General features: G+C 41.2%; 1 protein-coding gene and 1 long non-coding RNA gene across 5 annotated transcripts in view; both read left to right on the top strand.

Moving 5' to 3' along the window:
- The first annotated feature begins 268 nt into the window (after positions 1-268).
- Positions 269-2,681, top strand: LOC110495664. Of its 2 annotated transcripts, none has more exons than XR_005037388.1 (4): positions 269-1,388; positions 1,745-1,875; positions 2,084-2,163; positions 2,520-2,681. It is a non-coding gene; the product is annotated as an uncharacterized LOC110495664 (long non-coding RNA). The 2 variants fall into 2 exon arrangements; XR_005037387.1 differs by having other exon boundaries at positions 269-1,413.
- A 4,780-nt stretch (positions 2,682-7,461) lies between these two features.
- Positions 7,462-12,639, top strand: part of LOC110495662 (pregnancy-specific beta-1-glycoprotein 2) — a 29,389-nt gene continuing 24,211 nt past the window's right edge. For all 3 annotated transcript variants that reach the window (XM_036952005.1, XM_036952004.1, XM_021571008.2), the window contains exon 1: positions 7,462-7,670. In XM_036952005.1, coding sequence (XP_036807900.1) covers positions 7,604-7,670 — 67 coding nt within the window. In that variant the 5' untranslated portion in view covers positions 7,462-7,603. The remainder of the gene's footprint in view (positions 7,671-12,639) is intronic.

The following is a 12,639-nucleotide window of genomic DNA, read 5'->3' as shown; positions in this document are numbered from 1 at the left end:
AAACCCCTGCATTTTGGAGCTGCCTTACTCAAGAAAGCAAAAGAGACCATGTTTGTATGCGCCTTTATTAACTCATTTATTTATTTTTTTACATTGTTTGCAAACTGATATGTGACACATATTAATGCCAAAATAACAAGCAAAACAGGCATTTTGTGGGGCTCAAAACTTGACGGGTCGCCGCTGGTCATAGGCTAAATCCAACATATTGTTTTCAATCGAGTGGCTCAACAGGCACATTTAAGTTTTACTTTCACTTTTACATCATGTCATGTCTGCTAGGCAGGCAGGCTAAAGACAGCCAGAGTGAGTCAACATACTACACGACTGTCTTGTCTGTAGCTACAAAAAAACTAGCAAAAAGGCTCAAACTTTAGAGCGTCTCTTTGACGGAAGCGATACTCTGCGCAGTTTCATCAAGTAGGTTATTATGTTGCACAGGCTGTTGTCTGAGTGGCGCAAAACTCTTATTTTTAAGACGCAATCATGTTTATCACAAGTTACTGGTATGTTATGTGTGCTGATTACAAACCAGCATTTCACAATAAAACATAATGTTACGACACTGCTAATAAATAATAAGACATTCGCACAAGTAGGCTGCGTTTTCGTACACCATAACTGTAATATGTGATTGCAGAAGACCTATTTGCAGGTCCATAACATTATGGTACATTTTAGCTGTGTGTGTGGGTGGGTGGCTTTAGCATAATAAATAGGGAGTTTCCAGGGTTGGGTAGGTTACATGTAGTCAGTTACTCCCCAACTCTTGGGGTTTCCACTTCTGCCTCCCAATGATGACGTTATAGGCCTATTGTATTGGCAAGGAGAGAGATTTTAACAGCTGAAATTGTATCTCGTAACCCTCACTTCTCCCCTTTATTTTGGCATCATTTTATTTTAAGGGCTTTACATAAATCACACTTAACATAATTCCCACATAGGGATTAAATGACACATTTAAAAGTGCATGTAAACTGAGTAACTGTTATTGTGAATGCATCACGTTCAATGTCAATAGGGTTATGTTGATCCATTTAGAATGTTAACCTCTAACCTGGACACTAGTTCACTTTCACCTGTATGATGTCTGGTTTTTCAAATGAACAGCTACAGAAAAGTGGGAGAGTTTCTTGTGTTGATGCCGGACAAGTCCACTATACCTGACTCCATCACATGCATCCTATGGAAGCATGGCTTGAACAAGACAGCAGAGTTTGACAAGGATTTTGGGCTGTACACCTATGGTGGCTTCGAACGTGGCACAACCATGGACCAGGCTACTGGAGAGCTGAGAATCACCAGTTTGATGAAAACAGACAATGGCGTTTGTTCTGTGGAGTTTAACAGCATACTGCTTGACCAGACATATACACTGTCTGTTTTCAGTAAGCGTGTGTGTATGTGTGTACGGTATGTGTGTGTGCATGTTGGTTCCTTTGCTTGCAGTGTGTGTGTGTGTGTGTGTGTGTGTGTGTGTGTGTGTGTGTGTGTGTGTGTGTGTGTGTGTGGCTCAAGCAATTTTCCTGCTTTGTCTTTGTGTCTCTCCTGGATTTACAGAGGCAGTCCCCAAACCCACAATCACTTCTTCCTGTAACTCCCACAAAACCTGTTTTTAAACGCAGCCTAATAGAGATTAAAAGAAAGAGAGAAACAGAGAACACAAACAGATTGTAAAGAATGAGAAAGAGCGAAAGAAAGAGTGTGTGTGCTATGTGACATACTTATCCATTTCCATCCACAGACACAGTATCACAACCTGAAGTCACCTGTGAATGGAACAGTACCATGGCAACACTTTGCTGCAGTGCTGAGTGTCCGCTGGTGGTGTACCGTTGGTCTTGGCCTGAGCACCAGGGGGAGATGTGGAGCCAGGTGCTTACTGGACAGCACTTCAACATCACATCCCCAGAGTCAGACAGACAGCTACACTTATAAGGCCAAAAACCCAGTCAGTGAGATGACACAGCTTAACAATATAGATAGTACAAGCAGATATGGGCGACATCAACAACATGTTTTTGTCTGTCTGACCATCTCCAACTGTTTCTGTATTTGTATGTTTCCATCGTCCCCCTAATAGCTGGTGCTGTGATTGGTGTCTTGGCTTCTGATCTATTGGCTGTTCATCCATGTTTCTCATCTGCTGGAAGTGTTCCGAAGGTAAGTCCATGTCTTTACTGTAAATATTACCATTAATGTTTCATTATTTGAGTCTCCTTGAAGTTTGATGGGAATGTATTTTTCAAATCAACAATTGTATCTCTAGCTATCTCAGGATCAAAGAATGATTCCAGGTCAACAAAATATTCCGATTTTGAAAGTAAGAAAGTGAAAGTGTTTTTGTGAAATAGACTTTCATATGATCTACTACATCACATTTAATAACAGACGTGCAACAGTATTCTGTGTCCTGTTAAGAATCACCATCAACTGAAGCATATCTGTCACTTTGCCCGATCTAAACCCTTTATATCTGCATACCCTTTGAATTCCCCTTTTCTCCCTCTTGTTTTAAGTAACCAAGGCAAAGTGAATGGAGATTCTGAGAGAAGTGACCCCCAGGTGATACTCTCCAACCCAGCTCCAACATCCCTGGTTCTCTAGTTATGATACGCAAAGTTTTTATTTAACCTTTATTCAACCAGGCAAGTCAGATAAGAATAAATTCTTATTTACAATGACGGCCTACCTATCTCCTGCGGGGACGGGGGCCTGGGATTGAAATAAATACAATATACAGTTGGAAGTCGGAAGTTTACATACACCTTACATTTAAACACAGTTTTTCACAATTCCTGACATTTAATCCTAGTACAAATTCCCTGTCTTAGATCAGTTAGGATCACCACTTTATTTGAAGAATGTGAAATGTCCTCTATACTATTATTCTGACGATTTATTTCATCACATTCTCAGTGGGTCAGAAGTTTACATACACTCAATTAGTATTTGGTAGCATTGCCTTTAAATTGTTTAACTTGGGTCAAACATTTCTGGTAGCCTTCCACAAGCTTCCCACTATAAGTTGGGTGAATTTTGGCCTATTCCTCATGACAGAGCTAGTGTAACGGAGTCAGGTTTGTAGGCCTCCTTGCTCACACACGCTTTTTCAGTAATGCCCACAAATGTTCTATAGGATTGAGGTCAGGGCTTTGTGATGGCCACTCCAAAACCTTGACTTTGTTGTCCTTAAGCCATTTTGCCACAACTTTGGAAGTTGCTTGGGGTCATTGTCGATTTGGAAGACCCATTTGCGTACAAGCTTTAACTTCCTGACTGATGTCTTGAGATTTTGCTTCAATATATACACATATTTTTCCTACCTCATGATGCCATCTATTTTGTGAAGTGCACCAGTCCCTCCAACAGCAAAGCACACCCACAGCATGACGCTGCCACCCCCATGCTTCATGGTTGGGATGTTGTACTTCGACTTGCAAGCCTCCCCCTTTTACGTCCAAACATAACAATGGTCATTATGGCCAAACAGTTATATTTTTCTTTCATAAGACCAGAGGACATTTCTCCAAAAAGTACGATCTTTGTCCCCATGTGCAGTTGCAAACCATAGGTTGGCTTTTTTTATGGCCGTTTTGGAGCAGTGGCTTCTTCCTTGCTGAGCAGCCTTACAGGTTATGTTGATATAGGACTCGTTTTACTGTGGATATAGATAAGTTTGTACATGTTTCCTCCAGCATCTTCACAAGGTCCTTTGCTGTTGTTCTGGGATTGATTTGCGCTTTTCGCACCAACATACGTTAATCTCTACGAGACAGAACGCGTCTACTTCCTGAGCAGTATGACGGCTGCGTGGTCCCATGGTGCTTATACTTGCGTACTATTGTTTGTACAGATGAACGTGGTACCTTCAGGCGTTTGGCAATTGCTCCCAAGGATGAACCAGACTTGTGGAGTTCAAAAAAAAAAAAATCTGAGGTCTTGGCTGATTTACTTTGATTATCCCATGATGTCAAGCAAAGAGGCACTGAGTTTGAAGGTAGGCCTTGAAATGCATCCACAGGTACACCTCCAATTGACTCAAATTATGTCAATTAGCCTATCAGAAGCTTTTAAAGCCATGACATCATTTTCTGGAATTTTCCAAGCTATTTAAAGGTACAGACAACCTAGTGTATGTAAACTTCTGACCCACTGGAATTGTGATACAGTGAATTATAAGTGAAATAATCTGTCTGTAAACAATTGTTGGAAAAATTACTTGTGCACAAAAATTACTCATGCACAAAGTAGATGTCCTAACCGACTTGCCAAAACTATAGTTTGTTAACAAGAAATTTGTGGAGTGGTTAAAAAACACATTTTAATGACTCCAACCTAAGTGTATGTAAACTTTATATAGGACAAAACACAAATCACAACAAGAGAGACAACACTACATAAAGATAGACCTAAGACAACAACGTAGCAAGGCAGCAACACATGACAACACAGCATGGTAGCACCACAAACATGGTATAAACATTATTGAGCACAGTCAACAGCACAAAGGTCAGGAAGGTAGAGACAACAGTACATCACACAAAGCAGCCACAACTGTCTGTAAGAGTGTCCATGATTGAGTCTTTGAATGAAGAGATAAAAGTGTCCAGTTTGATTGTTTGTTGCAGCTCGTTCCAGTTGCTAGCTGCAGCGAACTGAAAAGAGGAGCGACCCAGGGATGCGTGTGCTTTGGGGACCTTTAACAGAATGTGACTGGCAGAACGGGTGTTGTATGTGGAGGGCTGCAGTAGATGTCTCAGATAGGGGGGAGTGAGGCCTAAGAGGGTTTTATAAATAAGCATCAACCAGTGGGTCTTGCGACGGATATACAGAGATGACCAGTTTACAGAGGAGTATAGAGTGCAGTGATGTGTCCTATAAGGAGCATTAGTGGCAAATCTGATGGCCAAATGGTAAAGAACATCTAGCCGCTCGAGAGCACCCTTACCTGCCGATCTAACTTTAGCCTGCAGCTTTGATATGTGCTGATAGCAGGACAGTGCACCGTCTAGCCATACTCCCAAGTACTTGTATGAGGTAACCCTCAGTGGTAGTAGTAACACCTGTGGGAAGAGGGGCATTCTTCTTACCAAACAACATAACCTTTGTTTTGGAGGTGTTCAGAACAAGGTTAAGGGTAGAGAAAGCTTGTTGGATACTACGAAGTGCCTGGATACAGCCCTTAGCCATGGTATATTGGCAATATACCACAAACCCCAGAGGTTACCCACACCAGCAAGGCTGTGATAACCAGAGATAGTGAGGAAGAGAAAAAGCCGTTACTAGATGAGGCAGGATCTACTGATAACACAGGTGATGTTGTGAGTAACAGCCACCTCAAACGAAATGACCAGAATCAGGAACGGAATTCCAATGCCTTCCAGCATAGATCTCAAGTGAGGACACTGACTAAGGTATAATGGAAACAGAGAGGGAGAAAGAGAGAGAGAAGTGAATTAAGAGAGTGAGGGGGAGGAGGAGTCCATGTCACAGGCTCATCTCACCCCCTCCAAAGCCCCCTCGGATGTCACATACCAGCAATGGATACAGCTTGACCCACAATTAGGATACACAGTGGGAGAGAGGATTATGGGACTGGATCTGACCAGGAGTCACATGACACAAGGGTCAGAGGTTATGATGCAGAGACTGGGGAGATGGAGAGACAGAGGGAGAGAATGAGGAAGATGAAGAGAGAGACACAAAGGAAAGACGAGATGGAGAGAGGGAGGAAGAGGGAAGATAAGATGGAGAGGGGGAGGAAGAAGGAAAGCAGAGGTAGAGGAGGAAGAAAGGAAGGAAGAGGAAGGATATACTGTATTTAGATTCTCTACTGGGAAGGTTTGTTTCCCATTCAGTAAACTCATCTCTCTTTTTCAATCTCTTTCTGTCTATTATGTATCATATTGTTACCCTGTTATGTAATGTGCTGTCATGTTTAGCCTAGGCTACTATAATTATCATTTTTCAACTTAGAATAATGTGAATTATAATGAAATGTTGATCCATGTAACAACATGGCCATAATGTATTATATGTTTTGAGGAAAATATTTCATTTTGTGAATGTTTTTGTGTGTATGCCACCTAGGTCTATAGGTCAATGGCTAGGTTGGTGAATCAAAATCCCTCACACACTCACTGGACAGGAGGAACATTTCATTTACTATGGTTATTCATTTACCTTTGAATATTACAGTATTGCCAGCTTTTGTTACCTTATAGTACAGAGATCCTATCAATGCTAAATTATATATAATGTATGTGTGTGTGTGCATTATACTACAGCCAATTATACACACAGAGAGGTGCCAAAGACCAGGTATGGGCACGAATACAGCAAGGAATATAGAATTTAAAAAAAAGTTATTATAATATATAAACATAATGCAATGTGTTGGTATACAGTGGGATTGTATTGCAGCTATTAAACATTATTTACAAGTCAAATGGAACGACATTTTATTAAGAACACAATACTATGCTTTCTTGAATATATTCACAGATGAATCTAAGGACCCTAAAACACGGAGGACAGGTGCAGCTTTTAGTGTTCCTGAGTTGAAGGTGGCAGTGACAAAAAGAGCAATGGATAATTTATCTGTTTTACACAATGGAGTTGTTGGCCATACTAAATAAATGTTCAATTAAAAACAATACAAATATTGGTTGCAGTGGGTGGAGGAGGTGAGGCCAGACAGGATAGTCATCTGCTCTGACTCCTGTGCAGCACTGATGAGCTTAAATTCATGTGTATCTCAGAGCAGACAGGATGTATTGTCTGAGGTTTTACAGTGTTTGTATAGGGTGAAATAGATGGGGGTACCAGCTCATGTGGGAGTAGAGGGGAATGAGGAAGTGTATATTATTGCCAAGCAGGCTCTTAAACATCCTAATGTTGAGATGATACTGTCAATCAGTAAAGCAGAAGCCAGGGGATTGATAAGAACAGTGATTAAAAATAAGTGGCAAGAGATGAGGAACAAGGAGAGAAAGGGAAGACACCAGAATAAGATCCAGGAAAAGGTGGGGGTAGGGAGGTCCTCAGGGTGAGAGGCTGAGAGAGAAGGGAGGAAAGTTTAGTCACAAGGCTGAGACACAAGATACACAAGGCTAAATAGTACATTGAAAGTGGTGGGGAAACATCCGACTGGGAGGTGTAATCAATGTCAGAAGGACATGGAGACAGTGGAAGATGTTCCATTTCAGTGCCAGAAAGATGTGCGAGAAAGGGAGTGATTGTTATTAGATTTGAGGAGTAATGCTTTGAGTTTTGAGGAGTAAGACAGGATTAAGGTAACTTTTGGGGAAATCTTCAGGGGATGTAGTATTTAATTATGTATTTCGTTTCCTTAGGGAGACGAGATTATTGTGTAGGATTTAGACCTTCACTGTCTCTGGTCCACACTCCAGTCCAGTTGGTGGCGGTAATGCACTTTAAAGTTGGTTTCCAGCCGCTATATAAAATTCACAGAACAAGAAAACGTTACTTTATTTTCAACTAAGCGGTCACGACGCATGCAGAGGGAAGAACTAAACCACATTTCACTTTCACAGCCTTGGGAAATTAAGATCAGAAGTAGGCTAGCTAACTAGCGCATATGCCTAAACTAACGCTCATCAGATTGTGTTTCTGGCTTTGTCTGGTGCGAACGGTGGTCTCCCGAGGTAAGTTGACTCTGAAATCAAACTTGTATAGCGAAATTATGGATGGACAACAGCATTAACACGCTCTTCATATTGATTTTCAACATGGAAAGTTAGAAAGATTTTAAACGTAGTCGGTGGGTTTCGATGAGAAATAAGGTCGGAACGCACCCTTATTTCGTTTAACTACGCACACACAAGCTTCAGGAAGCGATAGAATACTTAAGACACACCCTCTCAGTCTTGCCAACTACTTTTCTGGCTAAATTGCTAGAGGCAGGTTTAAAATGTTTTTTTTTACATTAATTAACAACAAATCAATACCAAAAGCACATGAGGGAGCACAATCATACATAGATTACAGACAATGGACAATCGAGCTAGGGAGTACAATATCACAAGGACCTTAAGGGACATGCATATACGTACAATTCTAACAGCTTTTTTGTTAGTAGAGCGTTTAACCGTCTTAAAATACAGTTCAATTTCTTTTTGTAGGGTACGAAAATGTGGTTTTCTGTTTGTAAATTTACATTTGTGTATATGAAATTTGGCCAAAAGAATAATGAAATTAATTACATAATGTTTCAGCTTATTTCTATTGTATGTAAAGAAACCAAACAGTACATCTCTCCACAATACTGTAAATTCTTCATAAATGTGTTCAATTATAAACCTACTGATGTCTTGCCACAGTTTTCTTACATGCATACAATGCCAAAAAAGATGCAGCACTGTTTCTGGGTGGTCATTATCAAAGGAGCAATTTGAGTTGATGTTTTCCTTAAACTTCTTCATATAGTGGTTGGCAGGATAATATTTATGAATAATTTTAAAGGAAACTTCCTTAATTTTGTTAACAAGTAGGTAAGTGTGTGGCAACATCCAAACAGATATTATCAATACATCCGATCCAATAAGGCATGACATAAGTTATAGATACAACATCCTGCTGAAACAAGGATCGTATCGCTCTGTTGTTGAATGGACCAATAGAGAAACAAATCTTTCCTACTGATGAGTCAATAGAAGGTAGGCTCTGAGGGTCAGGTCTTGACACGTTCCTGAATAACAGAGCAACACCTGAGGGAATGGCATCTAAAACAATTGCAAAATCTTTAGGTGTTACAGGGACCTTGTGAAGTGATAAGAATTCTTTATAACTGAGTAAAAGACATTTACCAGTTGGCTCACCAATAGGATATTATTTTGGAACCAATATTCTAAAAACAAAGAGGTATTTTTATACAATATATCCCGATTATTCCATATATAATATCTGTGTGGAGAAAAATTGTGTTTATAAATTAAGGACCATGACAAGAAACCCTGCCGATGAAAAGCAGAAAGTTTCACTGGAACTTTGTCAATATTATAATTGCAAAACAACATGAAGTTAAGGCCACCAAAAGTAGAGAAGACATGATGAGGAATACAATTCCAGATAGAAGTGGGTCTTCTTAGGAATTGTTTTATCCAATTGATCTTAAAAGTATTATTTAAAGTAGTAAAGTCCAGAAAATTCAGTCCACCATTCTCATAAGTGTTCATTACAACAGTTTTCCTAATGTAATGGGTACGGTTTCTCCAAAGAAAGTTGAAAAGCATCTCGTCTATCTCCTTGCTTATTTTACTGTCAAGATATAAAGATAGAGCACCGTATGTTAGTCTAGAGATACCTTCAGCCTTTGTTAGTAGGACTCTACCTTTTAAAGATAAGTCCCTCTGTAGCCATTGATTTAGTTTATTCTGAGTTTTTTTAATAAGAGGGTTAACATTTAGTAAGCCTCTAGACTTCTGATCCTTTGTAATGGTTATGCCTAAATATGTAAGTTCTTTTTTTACTGGAATACCATAATATGAAGGTGTCACACAATCTTTGACAGCTATGAGTTCACATTTATTAATGTTAAGATATAGACCAGACGCTTTGGAAAAATATTGTAGTATCACTTTGCTAGAGGCAGGTTAATTTGTTGCTAAATGACGTTGTGATGTCATTGCGTGGTAACGTAAAACTGCGTCATTACGTAGAATACACAAACGTTACTCAAATTGACTGGCCATCTCGGCAAAAAATATTATTTGACATTTGTTCAGGTACAGACTCCCACTCTTTTCTTTACTTCTGGCTGTACATTTTTGATTGAGGCATGTTGATTGATGTTGTAAGTTTTGTTCAAGATCAAACATTCGTGACCAACTACACTGCTCAAAAAAATAAAGGGAACACTAAAATAACACATCCTAGATCTGAATGAATTAAATATTCTTATTAAATACTTTTTTCTTTACATAGTTGAATGTGCTGACAACAAAATCACACAAATTATCAATGGAAATCAAATTTATCAACCCATGGAGGTCTGGATTTGGAGTCACACTCAAAATTAAAGTGGAAAACCACACTACAGGCTGATCCAACTTTGATGTATTGCCCTTAAAACAAGTCGAAATGAGGCTCAGTAGTGTGTGTGACCTCCACGTGCCTGTATGACCTCCCTACAACACCTGGGCATGCTCCTGATGAGGTGGCGGATGGTCTCCTGCGGGATCTCCCAGACCTGGACTAAAGCATCCGCCAACTCCTGGACAGTCTGTGGTGGATGGAGCGAGACATGATGTCCCAGATGTGCTCAATTGGATTCAGGTCTGGGGAACGGGCGGGCCAGTCCATAGTATCAATGTCTTCCTCTTGCAGGAACTGCTGACACACTCCAGCCACATGAGGTCTAGCAATGTCTTGCATTAGGAGGAACCCAGGGTCAACCGCACCAGCATAGGGTCTCACAAGGGGTCTGAGGATCTCATCTCGGTACCTAATGGCAGTCAGGCTACCTCTGGCGAGCACATGGAAGGCTGTGCGGCCCCCCCAAAGAAATGCCACCCTACACCATGACTGACCCACAGCCAAACCGGTCATGCTGGAGGATGTTGCAGGCAGCAGAACGTTCTCCACGGCGTCTCCAGACTCTGTCACGTCTGTCACATGTGCTCAGTGTGAACCTGCTTTCATCTGTGAAGAGCACAGGGCGCCAGTGGCGAATTTGCCAATCTTGGTGTTCTCTGGCAAGGTGTTGGGCTGTAAGCACAACCCCCACCTGTGGACTTCAGGCCCTCATACCACCCTCATGGAGTCTGTTTCTGACCGTTTGAGCAGACACATGCACATTTGTGGCCTGCTGGAGGTCATTTTGCAGGGCTCTGGCAGTGCTCCTCCTTGCACAAAGGCAGAGGTAGCGGTCCTGCTGCTGGGTTGTTGCCCTCCTACTGCCTACATCTCGCATTGATGTGCCATCCTGGATGAGCTGCACTACCTGAGCCACTTGTGTGGGTTGTAGACTTTGTCTCATGCTACCACTAGAGTGAAAGCACCGCCAGCATTCAAAAGTGACCAAAACATCAGCCAGGAAGCATAGGAACTGAGAAGTGGTCTGTGGTCACCACCTGCAGAACCACTCCTTTATTGGGGGTGTCTTGCTAATTGCCTATAATTTCCACCTGTTGTCTATTCCATTTGCACAACAGCATGTGAAATGTATTGTCAGTCAGTGTTGCTTCCTAAGTGGATATTTTGATTTCACAGAAGTGTGATTGACTTGGAGTTACATTGTGTTGTTTAAGTGTTCCCTTTATTTTTTTGAGCAGTGTATATTCATTGGGTTTGGCTCGTCAAAGCCGTATTACTGCTGCTGCAGTCAGCCAACAATGATTTGCAATTTGCTGCTGGCCTGCTGCTGCCTGTGCACGAGCTGAGCGCCTGCTGCTGCCGTCACTCACAACGCATTTTTGCAGCCAGGCACATGTGTTGTGACTGAGTGTGTGACAGAGAAAATCGTTTTTGTGTCATTTAAAGGGAAAATGCGTGCATTTTAGCGTTTGAGTCACTTTTCAAAAGTTGCTAAAAGTTCCAAATACATTTTTAAAAATAGTTAATTTGTTGCTAGGTGCTGTTTGGGGGAAAAAAAGTTGCTAAATTGGGATCGCTGCACCCACTCCCCACAAATTAAGTGGACACTTCTGAAGACGTCTGACGAATCTACACTTGCAGGGCAAGAAATTTGTCACTACTTCGTTCCGCGATTATGTTTTCAGCCACCGGTAGCTTGTGGGTACTTCAAATGCGCTACAGTGAATTATGATTGCATGTCTACTTACATTAACTATATAATTAGTAATATAAGCATACTGTATATTAGCTAGCAAATGAATTAGCTAACTAGCGTTAGCCTGCCTAGCTGGAATTTCTGAAGAAGGAAAATGTTTTATTTATACAATTTCCAAAAGCTAACCAAACAAAAACATCATTACTTTTACGATATGTGTTTGTGCCATCAGGTGCATTAGTAGCACAATTTCTAACTTTACATGAGTTCTTACTTGTGTGTGTGTGTGTGTGTGTGTGTGTGTGTGTATATCTCTCAATGATGTCGCTCTTGCTGTGGGTGATTCCCTGATCCACCTCTACGCAGACGACACCATTTTGTATACTTCTGGCCCTTCCTTGGACACTGTACTAACTAACCTCCAAACGCGCTTCAATGCCATACAACACTCCTTCCGTGGCCTCCAACTGCTCTTAAACGCTAGTAAAACCAAATGCATGCTTTTCAACCGATCACTGCCCGCCCGACTAGCATCACCAACCTGGACGGTTCTGACCTAGAATATGTGGACAACTATAAATAACTAGGTGTCTGGCTAGACTGTGAACTCTCCTTCCAAACTCCTATTAAACAACTCCAATCCAAAATCCTCACGCACTGATTTGTATCTGCAACAAGTACATTGGGTGGAAACACACCGCTGGTTGGAAAATGTACATTGGGTGGAAACACACCGCTGGTTGGAAAATGGACATTGGGTGGAAACACACCGCTGGTTGGAAAATGGACATTGGGTGGAAACACACCGCTGGTTGGAAAATGGACATTGGGTGGAAACACACCGCTGGTTGGAAAATGGACATTGGGTGGAAACACACCGCTGG

Source organism: Oncorhynchus mykiss, chromosome 18 (genome assembly GCF_013265735.2).
Source record: "Oncorhynchus mykiss isolate Arlee chromosome 18, USDA_OmykA_1.1, whole genome shotgun sequence".
Lineage (NCBI taxonomy): Eukaryota > Metazoa > Chordata > Actinopteri > Salmoniformes > Salmonidae > Oncorhynchus > Oncorhynchus mykiss.
Note: the sequence above shows the minus strand (reverse complement) of the source record. Positions and strands in the feature narration are given on the sequence as shown.